Raw genomic sequence first — 19475 nt, 5'->3', positions numbered from 1 at the left:
AGGCTATAAGCTTTTTGAGACGGGCACCTTATGAGCGCCACTAGCTAGCTACACGGACGGAAGTATGACGTAACTACTCTTTAAATTAACTGAGATGGAGGAGGCGACCCACAACGGCTCACCTGCTGCTCTGGAGTGGCTCCATTTAACAGTTTCTCCTCCAACGGAGTTATAATTATTCCCTTTCCTTTTGCCAACAGTAGAATGAGAGTATTCAGTGTGTTGGGAGCTATTTCCAGATGTCACTATGATGGAAGTCGAGTTGTGGTGTTTGGAAGTGAAGGGCAGAGGTCAGTGTGCTGGCTACATTCATCAGGGTTCTATAGCTCAAGGCAAGGAAACTCGTGACTCTGGCTTCCTGACTAAAGTCACCTTGTAAGTTTCAACAGTGGTCGTCCAAAATGCATCAATAAACGAGTGAAAATCCCCTGGGTGTTTTATTTACTACCACAAGACAGGCAGGGAAGAGAAAAACTGCTGGTCTTATGCATAATTCTCATTCCGGCCTAGAGGTCTAGCGCTTAGCAAGACGATGGTACACGATCCTGCGAAAGGAAGGGATGCATAAAGAAAATATCCATCCACATGTGAGAAAGTGACTGGTGGACCGAAAACGCAGGCATGATTTAGACACAAAGAAGAAAAGAAGGGAGAAACGGACATGTCATAGAACTGAGATCGCTATCACGACAGTTATACAGTTATACAGTTGGGGAGTAACAAATGTCAGTAAATATAGCAACAAACACTAGGCCCTGTTACGAGTATGACCCATTCTAACGACACAATATACACGGAATATCGTAAAGGTTATACTTCCTTACACTCAGGCAACGTCTGTCAGTCTGCCATGAAGACTGCAGCAAAGCATTGCTATAGCATTTCACTTGTCTCACTGGCAAACGAAACATTTATTTTATCTGGCAACACTCCAAAAATACATTCATTGCTAAAACCATTACTTTCCGAACACTCGCTATGTTAGCTTAAGCTAAATAGATTATGTATATATATATATATATATATATATATATATATATATATATATATATATATATATATATATATATATATATATATATATATATATATATATATATATATATATATATATATATATATATATAAACAAAAGTATCATAAAAAATATATATATGCAATCAGAAAAAATAATTCCTGTACGGGCAGACAATGATGCTCGAGGCAACAGACGAGTGGGATTTCACATGTTGTGTATCAATATTACCTAAAACAAACCGACTTTAAGGAAACATTGTTCAGTGACAAACGAAGTAGATACAGAGATACAGTGAGAGTTACAGTGTGTGTGTGTGTGTGTGTGTGTGTGTGTGTGTGTGTGTGAAGCACTCCACCATATGACACACTCATATCACAAGGACCTAACTTTAACAATGAAGACGTGGAAAATAACCAGTATACAGGAGGTCTTTACATATCGCTGGCCACACTTCTCGTGCAGCTAAACTACTAACTATTAATGAGAACATGGCACAAGTACCTCGTTTGAGTATCCCAAGACAACTATACTGAGCCAAGATAACTCTGCACATTGAGGTAAGACATTACGTAGATACGACTGACTCGTTTTGATGTCAGTCGCGTCTGTCAAAATTTCATTCTAAACTTGTTTCACACCATATTACTAAGTTTAAGTAGAATCCACAATAGTCAAAGGATCAAGTAAAGCATTATAAGCATCATCTCATTTCCTTATAGCACAAAATCATGGTCATCGCTTGCTGGCTGACTTATAACAGTGGCCAGCAGAAGCCAGCTCACACCAGCGGATACGATACAGTAGTTACGCACACTCCACAAGCTCGTCATCCTTAATACACTGTTTATCAATCTCAATCACCTTTCCCTTAGTTACCCAGCATTCACGTCACCAGCAAGGAAAAGTTTACCAAACCATCTTCTATTCCTTCTAATCTACAGCTTACTTAGAATCTCCTGCTCACCCACTTTATCCCTCCACTAACGAGGACAAAACTGTACCAATCTAACTTCTGCACAGGCTTATCATCTGCAGCCCCTTCCTTGCCTGTAACCTGTTTAGATGCATCCCGTGTCCCCGCGTCCGCTGCTTGCTGTCGAAGCACTGAAAGGTTCATACAAGCTGTTGCGGTTGGCTTGTAGGGAGGCCTTGGGTGCAGCGGCGGCGGCGTCCTCCTCGGGATTACTGAACGGCTCGTACATGTTGTTGTCGCTGACGTGGCTGTGGCTGGGCGGGTGCTCACCTCGGGGTCTCCTCCACCGCGCCACCGCTGAGCATGAGGTGTTGCGTCATTACTTTCATCGTTAATGTTTTTTGTTTGCTTGTTCATTATTATTATCACTATTTTCATTATTATTATTATTGTTGTTGTTGTTGTTGTTATTACATATTTAGCCTCAAGCGAACCTACTTATCACATTTAATCCAAGAAAAAACCTTGGGAATACTCACGTGACTGCGATGAACTCCGCCTACACACGCACCACACCACTACCACTGTTACCACCACCGTGACCACCACCACTAACCCTCCCACCACCCATCCCACTATGACCAGCACCTTGGCTCTGGATACGACAGGAGATATGTTATGGGAAGGCGGGGCAGAGTGACATTTGAACGGTAGCGGTGGAGGTTTAAGCTTTTTAGGGGGATCTTCCACTCCTGTGCACCAAAGTGACTGGCCGTGACCCACTATGTTAATACGCAGAAAGCCCGTAAATCCCTTGATCTCTTCACTAAAGTTCAACATGCACTCGCCAACAGTTAGGTGGTAACTCAAGTTTTTACTGAGTGGGTTTTTGTATAAAATCACTTCCCCTTGTAACTTCTTCCGCTCAGTTTTCTTCTCCCAGCATTTGCCATCTGCTAGGAATTCAGCCTTGTGAACTATTCCATTAGTTTCCTCCACCTCAAGAATCACTGCGAGGAAGTCTTCACAGGGATATAGTTTGTCGACCTTGATTGACATCCTCATTCCACGGTTGTAAGTTATCTCGTCTGTATGAATGGTCTTTGAATCGCCACTCCCTAATGTTTTATTGTGGGTGCAAGTTTGGGCGTGAGTGAGGTCCAGCACGCTTCCCAGGACCAAAATCAGCACAGGCAGAATTGTGTTCATGCTTGAAGGCTGTGTGTGCAGGGCTATAGCAGATGCCTGACTGGCGCACGGCTGGGCTTTGTGAGGGATTCCCTGTTGGTGAAGCGGATGTCACACACACACACACACACACACACACACATTGAACTTATCACTCACTCCGTATGTGTTTTCAATTAGACATTCCTTTATTTGTGGAAGTATAAGAAGGTAAGAATTAGTACAGCCTATACAGCAACGATCAAAGCAGCCACGTAAAGTTGCATTCTCAGACCTTTCGATCCCTTGTGTTGACTGCGCTTTACAGACACTGAAGGCAGTGAGATTGTAGGTTTCAGAAGGATATTTTCATGACTCCATTGAGGGCGTGATATGGTTCTTAGACTATTAACGGCAAAATGTACCGTCGCGAGAACTCGACTATTTATCTTTATGGCTTTTAAAAACAGTTCCGATAAGAGCCTAACGTGGCCAAAGTTAAAATTCGAGTTTCAAAGTACGTGCCTTATAGATACAGCATGGCATTGGTCTACAGTCTACACACACACACACACACACACACACACACACACACACACACATTCCTCCACTAATCCTTTCTTTGTGTATATTATGATTTTAGGAAAGAAACATATTTTTACCCAGAAATAAATTGTCATTGTCTTGAAATAAGTAGATTAGGGTAATTTTCATAAAACCCTTAACTTTTGTTGAGAACAGATTACGTCACATTACATTATCACCTCTGGCATAGCGGAGGAAATATATAAAAAGTGAACTGAGCTTGGAGTTACAGAGGCAAGATACGAGAAGAATGTAAGAACGACAACGCAAGTGTCTCAGGATCTCTGCAAAAGGATGCAGATAAGAGAGAGAGAGAGAGAGAGAGAGAGAGAGAGAGAGAGAGAGAGAGAGAGAGAGAGAGAGAGAGAGAGTGTGTGTGTGTTGTATGTAAGTAATGCGTAGTTTGCTGAGATAATGTCACAAATGATTTCACCACTTCCAGCAGAATTCTCGACCATCTTACCATGACTGCTATTAACAGACTCCAGTGAAAGTCAGTTGAGTTCCCACATCTGTTTTCACAATACTATTGAAAGATATTTATTATTATTATTATTATTATTATTATTATTATTATTATTATTATTATTATTATTATTATTATTATTATTATTATAATTATTATTATTATCGTTACTACTACTACTACTACTACTACTACTACTACTATATTATTATTATTATTATTATTATTATTATTATTATTATTATTATTATTATTATTATTGTCATAATGCATCCTCAGTAAGGAAAAAATTCATGAGAACTGGACTAATAATTTGTGTGACCAATGAAAATAGTTCTCGTGAGTGTCCAAAAGCTTCAAGATGTAAACCATGCATCTTTTACTTTGGTGTAGCTTTATCATAAACATAAACGTAAGAACAGGAGATTTGCTATTGGTCCTTCTTCCTTTGTGTTCCCTTTTCTTCACTTGTGTCTTGGGTTGGGACTGATTTGTTCACCTCTTCATCTCATCACTGCCTAGCTCGTTGCTTCTCCTGGTCACCATTAGTGGGTAAAGAAAAACAGTTATCGTCACTTTCATAAACAAACCAAGTCATAATTTTCTACTTTTGGGGAAATCGAGACTAAAAGCTCTTTCAAAACTGTTCATATTATAAGGTAAGGAAAAATTCTAACCACTGGACAGTTCAATGGCAATAATACCAACAGATGCGCCACGTAGTGAAGCAAATATCCAGAAATCCTTAAAAACAAAGAATAAATAAATTGTTTGTTTGTGAGGGTGACGTCACGATATATTGCAACTCTAATGAGATTTTATTTGTTTTATGCTTCACCAATTCACCAATCAGATGGGAACATGGTATTATGGGGATGGGTTTTACCTGTGAGGAGGCTTAAATACCTGTTACCTTCCCCAGCAGGTGTGAAGGGAAGCTGAACAGTGGGCAGGTGCGAAATATACATGGGGATCTTGAAGAATTTGAGTTTTGTTGCTTTTTCTGTATATTTTTCTTTACGATGATTAATAAACACACTTTTATATTGGTTTGAGTGAGTGAGAGGCCTGTGAGATGAGCAGTGCATGGTTCTCAAGTGATCAGTTTGTTAGTAAGAGACTCAGTAACTTTGTCTAGGGAGAAGAAAGGAAACTTGTAAAAATGTGGTTATAATGTACTATCATGAGCTTTCAGTGACTTTCCGTTTTAACGATAGGAGTGAATTCTAAGCCTCTGAATTTGTTAATATGGCTTAGTACGTTCTTATGGAGTACGAATGAAACTTGTAAGATTGAAAAGTGATTATTTTATTAGCATGGACCTCATTACTTTTTTATTTTTTTTATTTAACTAATTAATTTATTTTTATTTATTTATTTATTTTATTTTATTTTATTTTATTTTATTTTTTTTTTTTTTTTTTTTTTTTTTGAGGAAAGAGAGATTGGAATGGATGAACAGTTTCAGTTTGCAAAATTATTGATTTGTTAAAAATGTTAGTTTAGTTTTTTTTTTTTTTTTATGAGTGGGGAGGGGCATGGAAGGGATGCAAAATTATTAGGTTATGAAGCTTTAATTTGTTAGCATGAACTTTTACGAACTTTTTTAGACCGCATGGAATGAAAATTGTCAGGTTCTGAAGCGATAACTTGTTGATCTTGATGTTGATCTTCCTCTGGTGTTTTTGGAAAGATGAAACAAGTGGAGGCGTGAGGTAAGAATTCTGCAAACACAAATCCTTCAATAGTGCCTTCTAGAGGGAGGACACGGATGGAAATTTTCAGGTTTTGCAATTACTTTTACCTTTTCTAACCCGTACCGAAAAAAAAAAAATTGTAAGGATGTGAAGTGATAATTTTGTAAACATATTCCTTTAGTACCTCATTTGGAAGGAAGATACGGACGAAAATGACGAGACTGCGAAGTGAACTGACTTAAATTGTTCGGAGCAGCAGTGGCCGCGTTGTCCTCCTCCCACTTTTACTGCCTCTTTCTGGAAGCTAAGAGTTCCCTATACGGGGGCCTGAGGCTGTTACAGTACTCGGCCACCTCATACACAGTGCAGTTCTTGGTGGACTGCGGGCAGCACTCGTCATAGCCATTCACGTCCCGGTGGGACCTGCGGAACCTTTCTCTTGTCCAATGAGTCTTGACGAGTTGGAAGGCGTCTTCTGGGGGCAGCATCGGGTCTTCGTCTTGTTCCTGAGCCACACGCAAAAAAAAAAAAAAAAAAAAAAAAAAAAACAAGAAGAAATTAGTTAAATAAGACATTCTAACCTTTCTTTACTCTGTAATTATTCAAGATGGAAAAAAAATAGTCAGATTATATCGTTTCAGCACTACCGTCGTTATCTGAGCCACACACAAGAGAAAAAGTATTATAAAAGATTTTACATCGTTTCTTTACTCCGTCATTATTCAATACGGAAAAGAAAATATCATTTCATTATATGACCTCAGCATTGCTCTTGATATCTGACGCACACACATGAGAAGAATTATCATCATATTCTTGTTATACATTCTTTACGAACTTAGTTATTATTCAACACGAAAAAAATAGCGTTAGATTATATGATCTCAGCACTATTCTTGTTATCTGACGCACACAAGAAGACGTATCACAAAAAATATAGTTACAATAAAACCACACTTACTTTTACCCGCTCTGCCATTATCAGAAGACAGGAATAGATTATACAACGTAACTTCCTTAATTATTGTCACTACTGAACACACAAAAACTATAGCTAATAGATTAACGCTAACTCACCGCGAGGAGAACGTGAAGCGGACGGGGACGGAATTCAGTGATATCATCGTCAAAGGAAGCCGCGCCCTTTGTTTCTGTGCCTGAAAACATAAGAAGGTTACTTGAGATGACCACACTTCCACACTTCTGGCTTCCAATGAGCTGGTATTTAGCCTGATTTACTGATGTGCTTGTTGTTTTTGCTGTTAACTACAACTTTAGATAGATAGGGGGATAGAGAGAGACAGTGACAGAGACAGACAGCAACAGAGAAAGATGAAGAGATTTAAATAGATATCACCACACACACACACACACACACACACACAAGTCATCACCTCGTTTATATCTTTCGCTGAGAGATTGTTTATAGGTGAGGCAAACGGAGGAAAAGGATCTCAGTAGGTTACCACAGTCCACGGAGAAGTCGCTAATAAGATCCGCCTTCGTCTGCGTCGCTGTCAGCAGCACCTGAAATAAATAAAAGTGGCGGGTTTTTTATACTGAATTGTGAAGTTCAATGCATACCTGTTTGATTAATTTAAGATTGTTGTTGTTGTTGTTGTTGTTTTTGCTGCTGCTGTTATGGGATATAATTAATGGTGTATTGGGTACTGAGACGTGTGTGTGTGTGTGTGTGTGTGTGTGTGTGTGTGTGTGTTTCCAGGCAGACCTCACCAGGATTAAGATCACACGCGGACACATTCTTGGCGGTGGCGTACACGGGCTGAAAGTTATGTGGAGGACCCAAGCTGGAGGAGGCAGACCAGACAAGGGCGAATTGAATGCAGGCTGGAAGGGAGGCCAAAGAAAACGTAGTACAGGCCAGGAGAAGTAGTTGCTGCTGACTAGAAAAGGAAGAGGTGGCGGAAGGGCGTGGCGGGCGGAAGGTGTGCCTTGCCGTGCCGTGCCGAGGTGTCAAGTGCCAAGAGCAGCTCCTGATGATGCACCGCAGGCCAAGGAGCTCCATGTGTAAGCTTATATACCCAGGAGTGTTGGCACCATAACCACCAAGAGGCCATTGTATGCTCAGAACCTTGACTTGTTTTGACATTGTGACGTCTCCGTTCAAGCAGCAATTGTTTTAAGGTGCTGATTGTTGCTCTTCGCCCTCCCCTCAGTGACAGCAGTGTGCTTGGTCAGGACTTGATTAACACCTCTACTTTTCTATTTTGTGTTTTGTCTCAGCCTTAATCTCCGCATGTTGACAAGTTTCAGCGGTTTCCTCGTATCTCGACTGCGTGAACAGGTTCTATTGGAAATTATTTCAGGTTTTCAATGGTGGTTTCATGATTCTGGTAATAGTTTAAGAAGGATTTCACGTAATAGAAAAAAAAAACTCTTCCCCTTTACCTCTTGTACGTCGCTTTTCTCTTCCCCTCCCTTCCCTTCCTTTTCTTCTCTTTCCTTTTCTTCTTTCTTTCCTTTCATTACCTCCTTTTTTCTTCTTTCCTGTCATGTTTCTCTACCCTTCCCTTTCCTTTCTTTCCCTCCTTTCCTTTCTCTTTCTTCGTACTATAAAGAACGATAGTGAGAAAGAATTATTTTAGTAACAATTCGATCTACATCTTTTTATCTTTTACGTGTGTTTGGCGTTTTGATATTTTCGTCCGTTTTGCTAATTTTTACTTAGAGTGCAAGAAAATTACCTTTGTTTGACTGAGGTGAGCTGCGCCGCATCAGCAAGGTCATATGGCGCCGTACGACAGAAATACGAGAAGCGAGGTCGTTGGAGAAGAGGGGAGCGATATGACGAGGCAGGAACAATGAGAGGGTGTCAAGGGGAAGAACGGTGCATTCCTGTCCAGTGCTCGGTGGTCAGGAAACACTATCGGCAATGTGGTTGATAAAGCCAGCGAGGGTGTAACAGTTAATTAGTGACTTGTAGCGCTTGATTGTTGTGATAAATGATGTGTGTGTGTGTGTGTGTGTGTGTGTGTGTGTGTGTGTGTGTTGGCAATATGGTCGCATTGCTGAGTGGGAAAGATATTATTTCAAAACGAAACGAAAACTTTTATTTACCACAGAATACACGCTTTATTTGTTTTTGTTTGTACACTTCAATGAGCTTTTCTATGACGCCTTACACACACACACACACACACACACACACACACACACACACTCCCTATACAGTATTTACAAAACAACGCCATATTTTCTATTCAAACTAACTGAAAATATAACAAGTTGGCATCCATTCCGTATGTTTCGGGTCATACGCCTGTGTACACTGAGCGAAGTCGATTAGCCTACACTCCCTTCCACTGTGTTCGTCTTCTTCCCTTAATTTTAGACTAATCTGCTGAATGACAATGTTCTTACAAAATAGGTTAGATACATTAGGTTAAGCTAGGTTAGGTTAACAATACCTGTATTCGGCTGAGTGATAATCTCTTTATAGAATATATTACTGATAGATTTTTAGCATTTCAGGTTATTGAAGACTGAGGGAGAACGCTGAATACAGTGAAAGTAAGTGTAACTGTTACTCTTTGTTGCTGTGACCATTGACCTTGTCTGTACGGCCCGTGTTCATCACTTCAGACTCTTAGACAGACTACCTTCAGAGACAACAGAGGTGATTGACTTGTGAGTATCATGAGTGCTTCTTCCATTGATGGTACAGAATCTTGGTTAAACTTTTTTTACGTAAGATTGGTTCTGGCTGCGGCCAACAAAAAAGTTATATTAAAAAAAAAGGGAGGGGGAGGGGCTACCGAAGGCGCCAGTCCAAGTAGAGTACAGATCAACGAAAGATTACTCAAAACTAGAGAAATGTGTTGCAACCTCTCCCTTGAAACAGTTCAAGTCAAAGGTAAAAAGAAATACAGAAACAGAGAATTCCAGAGTTTCTCAGCAGAAGAAATAAAAAAAACCTCTTGCATTATGGAGGTGAACAAAATAGGGATCAGAAAATGTAGAAAGCCTTGTGTAGTGAGGAAGCGGGAGTGAAGGAGGCATGAAGTTAGTAAGACCAGAAGAACAATTAGCGTGAAAGAAATCTTACTAGAAGATAGCCAGACACACAATCCTGCGGCGAAGAGAGAGATCGGCAGAAGACAGTCCGCCGCTAGAATCATGAAAGCGTCCGCAAATACCCTAATATCTTGATTGTTAAAAGTAACCGAAATAAGACGCCGAAATGTTGGAGAATACGAACTTACTCGTACGAATGGCCTGTAATATCAAGACGGCACAGGTTAAAAACAGGATGATGTGGAGGGCTTGTCGTGTGCACAGAGACAACTGGTGGTGGCAAATGTTTGAGCAAGATAGTCAAGGGCGTGTCCACACTGTCGAACATTGTCCGTCGAACACCCGCTGTTACCAGTTAACAATGGGAAGCGGAAAGGAGCGTCAATGACGTCACCAGCGAGCACCAAAAGGTCTAGTGGACACTGCCCGTGTTCGTAGTATGACGTCATCCTGCTTCGTCTTATGATACGGTAACAGTGTTTGTCAGTGTTCGACCGTGTGGACGCATCCTAAGAGCTGGAGGCTCGGAGAAAAGGAAGGAAAGGAAGGAAATGATGGAAAAAGAGGAGATAACTGATATTGAGCTTAAGATATTGATGGAGCAAGTTGGTGATGTACAAATAGATAGATAAATAGACAGATAGATATAGATAGCTTGTAAACTTGCACAGCTTACTAACATAGTAAAAAAACAGACAAAAATGGTAACGTTCCCCGCCTTTACCGAACAGAAAACGTAGAGCAAAGTATTGTCTTTGAAGCGCGAACATACTACTCGTGAAGAGAACGGATTGACCACGAGAATAGAGCAAAAAAAATGTCCCGCGAACTATGTACGTACTAAACACAAAGAAATACGAGTTGAGCACCGAAAACAGAAAAAAATAATGCTAACAAAACTGGATGAGCAGACATTTGGACATGACTCCGAAACACACAATGAGCGGTAAACATTTCCTGTCCTCCCTCCTTTCCTCCTCCCCTTCAGGCCCGGGTCACGGAGGAGGATGGATGGATGGTTGTTCGATAACAAAACTCATGGCTCGATGTTCAAACACCAGAGAGCTCTTCCTGTTATGTGAATGTGATGAGTTTTAAGGGGTAGGGGGGGACTTCCCAAGCTCTGTCACTACGCAGCGCCACTGTACTGAATTGCTCACCTGAAAAGAGTTCATAATTACCTTGACTTTCCTACCTTCATGCAGGAAGCTCTTCGTCAAAGTATTAGCACACAAAATTGATGTAGTCTATAAACACTACAGTAAAAATTTAGACGTTAAAATTTTGCTATAGTAGTGCAACAAACTCATATCTAAAGCAAACCAGCTCAAAGTGATTTCCGCCTGGCCTTTCAAAGCGTTTCGCTTACTTTTAAGTCTCAGAAATGTACTCATGTATGGCACGTCAGTATGTCTTGTGGCGTTAAGTTCATGTGATGCGCTGTACATGAAGTGTGCAGTAAGCGACTGAGGCCAGGCACTGTCCTCACCCCAAGATGAGCTCTGAGACGTTATTGGTTACATTTGAAGCACGCTGCCACACTCACTGCGCTGCCTTTGCCGTGCTGCAAGGTGTTGAGCGATCTGGCTTGGTTTTCAGGAACATACAACAACTATGGTTATCTCCTATATTTTTGCTACGAACTTCATTGACTGCACCATTGTATGTCCTGATAGTTGATTTTGACGAAAAGTTTCTTGCACGACGTTGCACGACGTAACAAGGTCAAGGTAATCAAGGACTTTTTTTTTTTTCAGCCCAATAGCCCAGCCGACCCGTGAGGCATGTGGTGGAGGACTCTGCATAGAAGTCCCCCATTGCAGTCACTAATAATATCATCTATCGCCAACGTTATCAACTATAGACACCGCAAGCTAAGTTGGTCTGGAAGCCACGCCCCCTCCATACACTACCTTTTCAGTACCTCATTTGATTGGTGCTCTCATATGTTCTCACCACCTTCCAAAATTTTTATATTTAAGATGTGCTCAATTACATTATCTGTTTGTCTCACTTTAAGCTGATTTCGAAAATATAAGTAAGAAAAATAATATCAAACTAGGAACCCTTCAGAAATATCGCGTCGGAGAGTCGTGGCTTCTAAATCAGCTTAGCCTGCAGCGACTCTAGTTTGGTGACTGTAATGTCATCGCTAGACGAATTCATGAACTATTTACTGTAATTTATCGACTGTACTGCTCTCTGATGGCTTATGATTTATGAGCTGTTTATTGCAACACCGCCATCTACACGCTGGGTATTGAACTAGTGTATCAACGAGTCAGCAAGTAATCAGTCAACAAGAGGCATCGTTCACCTCCTGCTTGAAGGTCCTGACTTTGATGGCGTCCCTAGTTATTACTCCAAGGTGGCCGTTGCTCATCTCCCCGGATGCACATGGGGAGGAGGAGGGGATGCAGGGTTGGGGGGACTGGTGCTCGTGGGGAGGAGGAGCAGGGGAGCTTGTGGAGCCCTGTGTGGTGTCCCCAGTGGTGTTCAAACCCATGGCGAGGCCTCCCCCAGCTGCCGTGGCTGCCCCTAGAGGGATAGGAAGCCCCACGCCGCCAGGAGGAGGGGCGGGTACACCTATTCCTATCCCGCCGTCCCCGCCGCCGTACCCACCACCCGATGACCCGGACACGCCATTCACGCCCTCACCTGTCGCGCCTGGAAGGAAAACGAAGAATTGTCGATGAAAATTAGAAAACGAACCACAGACAAATGCTTTCAGACAATTCTGTACACAGAAAACGTATCGCCACACATTCATCACGATGCAAACGGACACCAGGGAGAAATTCATTGATAGCAAGCTACTTATGTTGGCATCCCTGTGTTTAGTATAGTTGTATCTGCATGAATCAAGTGAGCGACACCTGTAAATGAAGCAATAGGATCAGATCTGACACAGTAACGTTTCATGAAACACAAGTAAAGCCTTAGTCGAACAAGTAGTTTAATCTGTGTTGTAACACTGTAATAATGTGTTTGGGTAATGAAATCATCCTTTAATACTTCACACACAAATAAATGGTTAATTTCGTCTATATCTTCATAGTTAGATACATAGATAGATATTAGCTATATTCAGTACTTATCCCATGCGTGTTTTTGTCGGGTCCTGTGTGGCACCCCACACAAAGACACGTTCACCAACCCTGTCGAGACTATAGAGTTTTTCAATGTGAAATTCGCAGGTCACCACTGTAACGGTACTTTGAGCGCACCTAGGTAACAGAAACGTGACTACTGAAATTGACATAACTGCAGAAAACATTTTAGTAACTAAAAATGAACACTGACAACCAAGGAAAAAAAGCGGAAATGTAACAAAAAGTGACGCAAATACCCAACAATTATCAAAACAGGAAAGCAAGCCAACAACAGCAACACACACACACACACACACACACAGTACTGTACCTCCAAGCAACATCTCCTGCAGAAGGTTATCAATCCTTGCCACCCCGAAGAGCTTAGCAAACTGTATCTGCTCGATCATCTGCCACGTGATGGACTGCAGCGCCGGGAGGGTCAAAAGAATCTCCCCGAAGCGGCCACGTGATTCATACTGGCGGTCGTTGATGTAGTCCTCGAGAAGCAACTGAACTTGGTACCGAAGCATCTTGACACGCTCCACGTTGCGCAGGCCCCGAATGACTGTGACAAGATTTAAAGGAATACAGATACAAAGGAATACAAAGGAAAGCAGATAGCAAGAGCCCTATTTATCCTAACGAGGCTGTCTGTGACCATACGACCACTCAAGATTTTAGGAGTTAGAGGTGAAAGGACAGCAAGGTCAAAGGAAAGAACACGCAGTATGAAGCATGAAGAAAGAGTTATAGAATGTGATGGGAAACGGAGGAGAGAAGTACGAAGGAGGAGGAGGAGGAGGACGAGGAGGAAGAGAAGGAATAGGAAGAGGAGATTAGTTTTGCTTAGTATTATAATATCTTTTGCATAACAATAATTGGTACACCTTTCCCTACTTACCAATCACTCTGAGACATTCAATCTTTAAACTGGGAAGAAACTGCAAAATGTATTATTTTCATCGCTAAATAAAGACTTCACGCATCGCTTCTGGTGCTGCTAACCGTTTCGTATTGCAGCGAAAGGGTTAGCACATAGATTTTAGGATTAAAGTTATAGATAACTTAAGATTAATTAGGTTTTGAACAAGTTTACAAAGATTTTCGGTAAAATTACGTGGATTTTCTTAATATCGCTGTAAATCTTACATAGGGTTATATAAGCTTTATTAGATTACGTAGAATTACAGAGGGTAACCAAACAGCACCTCACGTAATAACAACATACGTAATTTAGAACACAAAACCAGAAAGAAGCATGAGAAACAGAATACACACACACACACACACACACACATACATATACACACACACACACACACACACACACACACATACATATACACACACACCTGGGTCGAAGAAAACGATGGCTTTGATGCAGGCGTACTCATGTTCATCAAGCTGGACTGTACGTAGAGGCCTGATCAGCTCGTCCAAGATGCGCTGACCGATGCGGCTGATCTCCATCTCTGCGCAGCCACAGAATAAAAACAAATAAATAAATAAATAAATAAATAAATGAAATAAAGAAATTAATGAAGAAAGAAAGAAATTAAGAAGATGGTGATGAAGAAGAATTATTATATGTATAAACAAATCGATAAAATAGATAGATAAATAAGTATAATAGTAAATGAATAATATTTTTTTTTTAAATCTGAAAGAATAGGAAAAAAAGAAAAAAAAATATAAGAAAAAGAAACAAAAAAAGAAAGTAAAAAAAATAAGAGAAAAAAAGGTCAATAATTCACCAAGTAAATAGATATCAGGAAAGGGATTAAACCATGATTTTCACATGCACGTAAAAAATAAATAAATAAATAAGTAAATAAATAAATAAATAAATAAATAAATAGAATTCGAAAACAGGAAAAAAATATATGAGGAGTAAAAAGAACAAATAACTTCGCATGTAAATACAAATAAAGGGATAAATTAATTATTACTCGCAAAAAAATGAACTGGAATCGAGGAAAAGAAGGAAGTGATGAATTGTATAAGAAAATATGGTAGAGATAGTGATGAATGTATAAGTGCTGTAGTAGTAGCAGTAGTAGTAGTAGTAGTAGTAGTAGTAGTAGAAGGTGAAGAAGAAGAAGAAGAAGAAGTAGTACGTAGTAGTAGTAGTAGTAGTAGTAGTAATAGCAATAGATTTAATAAAGTTTCCTTACAAACACACACACACTCTCTCTCTCTCTCTCTCTCTCTCTCTCTCTCTCTCTCTCTCTCTCTCTCTCTCTCTCTCTCTCTCTCTCTCTCACACACACACACACACACACACACACACACCCGAGGAGTTCCTAAGGATGACGCAATCGTTCCCCAGCAGAATCATGTCCTGCAGCCGCATGGAGCGCCACGCGGCACCCAGCAGCAGGTGCTCCCCGGCGTGGGCGCGCAGAAGGGCGACCTGGAGGAGAAGGAACGGGGGAAGGCATGAAAGTGTGATTATAGCACGATAACGCTTATTTACTTCAATTTATTTACTTCAACGCTCATTTACTTCAGTTTATTTACTACAATACTTATTTACTTCAGTTTATTTACTACAATAATTATTTACTTCAGTTTATTTACTACAATACTTATTTACTTCAATTTATTTACTATGATACTTATTTTATTCAATTTATTTACTGCAACACTTGTTTACTTCCATTTATTTACTTCAACACTTATTTACTTCAATTTATTTACTTCAACGCTTTATTTACTTCAATTTATTTATTTCAATTTATTTACTACAACACTTATTTACTTCAATTTATTTACTTCAATTCATTTATTTTAATTTATTTACTACAACACTTATTTATTTCAATTTATCTACTATAACGCTTATTTACTTCCATTTATTTACTACAACGCTCATTTATTTCAATTTATTTACTTCAACGCTTTATTTACTTCAATTTATTTATTTCACTTTATTTACTACAACTTATTCATTTCAACTTATCTACTATAACGCTTATTTACTTCCATTTATTTACTACAACGCTTGTTTATTTCAATATATTTAATCCAGCACTTATTTGCTTCAGTCTAGAGGAGAAGGAACAAGGAACAGACACATCAGTAGGACTATAACACTATAACGCTTCTTTACGTCTTTACTCATTGGTAGTGTTACTAAAGCACTTTCTTCTACTTGATCTCATTCAGACATCTTTTCCCACCGTCACCTTTCGTTTTCTTCACCGTGCACGTACTTTCCTCGTTATTTTTAATTTCTTACATTATTCTCATATCAACATGCATTCCTGACTTCTCATAAATACTCTTTTCATAAGCCACTTTCCACACACTTTTCTCACACCATAATCGTCCTTTGTATGTGTTTGTGTGCGTGCGTGCGTGTGGTGATAGGTGGATGCGCTTGATACAGGGATTGCCACATAAATACCTATTGGCTTATGTTTTTCTATTCTATCCTACCTGGTCATCAAGAGGCAGATCACAGAAGGCAGGGATATACTTGGCCCACTCGACTAAGATAAGGAGCTGCTGTTTCATACTGTCACACACGTCCATCACTCCTGCCACCTTCTTGCTCATCACGTTCACCTCCTCCACGGCCGGAGAGAACTGTGGGAGAAGCAAGTTAGGATTTATAAGAAGCTGCGACGTTTTCTTTATGTAAGAGGCGCAAGAAAAAGGAAGGGAAAGAAAGGCCCACTAAGGTGTCAGTCTCTAGAGAAAATACGTGGATTGTTCAAATTACGTAGAGAATGAGTGTCTTAAAATGTGTACTCTCATGTCTAGTTTTTTTTTTTTTTCTATTAATTTTGCATTTCGAATAATAATAATAATAATAATAATAATAATAATAATAATAATAATAATAATAATAATAATAATAATAGTAAAACACTACAACACTTACTTATTTCAATATTCAATAGCAGGGTTATTTATGTATTTTCCACTATACTACTACTACTACTACTACTACTACTACTACTACTACTCCCACACCTGTCTGGAGAGGTGCTCGGCGCTCAGGACGATGGCCAGCGTGATGCCGCCAGCGTTGTTCGTCTCGTCATAGCAGGGCCGCCTGGTGCTGATCCTGTCCCTCTCATTCTGCACGGCTGGGAAACGATGGGGGGATCAAACACGAATGCATGGATGAGGGATACATAAGAATACATGCAGATAGAGAAATAAAGGGAATCACTTAGAGGAATAAACAAGAAATACACGTTACTTTTTTTACGTAAGAGTGGTCCTGGCCAAGGGCAACAAAAAACTCATGAAAAGAGAAAAGGGACATAGGGATAATTCAGAATTGGAGAAGTGTCTTGAAACCTCCCTCAAGAAAGAGTTTAAGTCATAGGAAGAAAAAATACAGATGCAAGAAGCTCCAGAGTTTACCAGTGAAAGGGATGAAAGATTGTGCATACTGGTTAACTTTTACATTAGGGAGGTGGACAGAATATGGGTGAAAGAAATTAGGGGAGGAAAATATAGGAATACATATTACATAATACATAATACATAAAGGCAGAAGAATAAAAAAAGACTACGTAGAAAAGCAAGCGATAGAAAGGAAAGCATAGAGATAAAGGAATACATATGAATACAAAGGAGATGAGGAATTCATGTGATTTTAATACAGTAGTAAGATTTCATGTTCTAAGCACACTCCGTGGTATAATTATTACGCTACTCTAACTATAGTATTAGAAAAGACAGCTACAGGAGAGAGAGAGAGAGAGAGAGAGAGAGAGAGAGAGAGAGAAACATCTGGAGCGGATATAAAGATAATAGGTTATTATAGTTATTATCTCTCTCTCTCTCTCTCTCTCTCTCTCTCTCTCTCTCTCTCTCTCTCTCTCTCTCTCTCTCTCTCTCTCTCACTCTATTTTACCCACCTTCCTTCTTCATTCCAGATCGGATACACTTTCGTAGTCGACAATATCGGCACTGGTTCCTCTTGTCTCTGTCCACTGTGCAGCTCCTGTTAAACCTGTAGAGAGAGAGAGAGAGAGAGAGAGAGAGAGAGAGAGAGAGCGGGGAGGGGAGAAGAAACAATGAGAAATAGTCTTTTCCTCGGTCTTTATATATATATATATATATATATATATATATATATATATATATATATATATATATATATATATATATATATATATATATATATATATATATATACATTTTTTTTCTTTTTTTTTTTTACATTTCTTAGTAGTAGCAGTAGTAGTAGTAGTAGTAATACATTAAGATTAGGATATTCTGTACTCTCTCTCTCTCTCTCTCTCTCTCTCTCTCTCTCTCTCTCTCTCTCTCTTACCTGCAGTTGTACGTGTGGTTTTTCCTGACGGAGCGGCGGAAGAACCCCTTACAGCCGTCACAGGAGTGAGCCCCGTAGTGTTTCCCCGTCGCTCTGTCCCCACAAATAGTGCAAGCCAGGGTGCTTCCTCCTCCTCCTCCTCCTCCTGCTGGTGCCACTTCCCCTCCTCCTCCACCACCTCCTCCTGCTCCCCCTAGTAGTATCTCCCCGCCGCCGGCTATGGTGACGCCCACATTGCACAAAGGTGAGGTTCCTGTAGTTAGGGATAGAAACAGGGGTGATAGAACACGTTAATCTTGAGAAAAAACGTTAATTGTTTAAGAATAACTATGGTATTTTATTTTAATCGGCCCTATTCTTTTTTTTTTTTTTTCTTCTTCTTTCTTTCATTATTTCTTGACTGATCTATCAAAAGCTGTACATTAGTAGAGGTTATGCATGAGTTTGTATTCTGTTTTGAAACCATTTCATTTATTACTGACATCCATTCCAATCAAAACAAGGAATACACACCACTGCACACCAATTCTTTTCCTTTCTGGTTCTCCAATTAAGGGTCGTCACAGCGGATCATCCTCCTCCAATACGCTTACAGACTAATGATAAGAGAAAACGAAAGCGAAAGAGAAGTAAACGGATAGAGAAAGCAAAAGAATAGATGAATTCAACTAAAATCTTCTTCTTACCTTGTTGATGGAGAACCGCTGAGTTTGGCACGATGACAGAGTGCATGTTGGGGGGAGCTGGGGAGAGGTGGCTTGGCACTCCGTCCCCCCGCGCCCCTCCTTGGCACTGGGTGGGAAGAGGGGAGGTGCTAGTGGGGCTGGTGACGTTGGAGGAGGCGTGGTAGTCATGTGGGGAGTGACTGAGTACTATGTGTCTCCCTCCACCACCACCACCACCACCACTGCCCATGTCCACGTCTGAATGGGTGAAGCTCATGTGTGTGTGTGTGTGTGTGTGTGTGTGTGTGTGTGTTGGGGGGATAGGTGGGTGTGTATGTGGGTTTTCCTAGCTATTGTGTTTCTCTTTTTTTTTTTTTATTGTATCTATTGCTTTCTGCTTTTATTTTTCTTCTTCTTCTTCTTCTTCTTCTTCTTCTTCTTCTTCTGTCTCGCTGTTCTGGTGAAACAAGTCATCAGTTACTACACATATAAACAGTTAGTTCCTTTCTCTAGATTAACCTTAGTTTTAGTGTTA

At 40.1% G+C, this 19475-nt stretch overlaps 2 protein-coding genes across 3 annotated transcripts in view; both read right to left on the bottom strand.

The window, feature by feature from the left end:
* Positions 1-422: 422 nt before the first annotated feature.
* Positions 423-3201, bottom strand: LOC135113717 (uncharacterized). The gene is made up of 2 exons (XM_064029239.1): positions 2471-3201; positions 423-2288 (listed from the first exon to the last, which is right to left on the bottom strand). Exons 1-2 carry the CDS (start codon positions 3138-3140, stop codon positions 2077-2079), a joined length of 882 nt encoding a protein of 293 aa, XP_063885309.1. The 5' UTR covers positions 3141-3201; the 3' UTR covers positions 423-2076.
* A 1747-nt stretch (positions 3202-4948) lies between these two features.
* Positions 4949-19475, bottom strand: part of LOC135113712 (transcription factor HNF-4 homolog) — a 21405-nt gene continuing 6878 nt past the window's right edge. For both annotated transcript variants that reach the window (XM_064029231.1, XM_064029230.1), the window contains exons 2-13: positions 18962-19397; positions 18276-18528; positions 17857-17951; positions 16958-17073; positions 16418-16567; positions 15269-15389; positions 14329-14448; positions 13305-13541; positions 12220-12548; positions 7241-7373; positions 6924-7003; positions 4949-6352 (exon numbers count right to left, since the gene is read on the bottom strand). In XM_064029231.1, the coding sequence (XP_063885301.1) occupies positions 6131-6352; positions 6924-7003; positions 7241-7373; positions 12220-12548; positions 13305-13541; positions 14329-14448; positions 15269-15389; positions 16418-16567; positions 16958-17073; positions 17857-17951; positions 18276-18528; positions 18962-19217 (2112 nt within the window). In that variant the 5' untranslated portion in view covers positions 19218-19397 and the 3' untranslated portion in view covers positions 4949-6130. The remainder of the gene's footprint in view (positions 6353-6923; positions 7004-7240; positions 7374-12219; positions 12549-13304; positions 13542-14328; positions 14449-15268; positions 15390-16417; positions 16568-16957; positions 17074-17856; positions 17952-18275; positions 18529-18961; positions 19398-19475) is intronic.

Source organism: Scylla paramamosain, chromosome 26 (assembly GCF_035594125.1).
Source record: "Scylla paramamosain isolate STU-SP2022 chromosome 26, ASM3559412v1, whole genome shotgun sequence".
Classification (NCBI taxonomy): domain Eukaryota; kingdom Metazoa; phylum Arthropoda; class Malacostraca; order Decapoda; family Portunidae; genus Scylla; species Scylla paramamosain.
The sequence above is the reverse complement of the archived record's forward strand: the minus strand, read 5'-3'. Positions and strand labels throughout refer to the sequence as shown.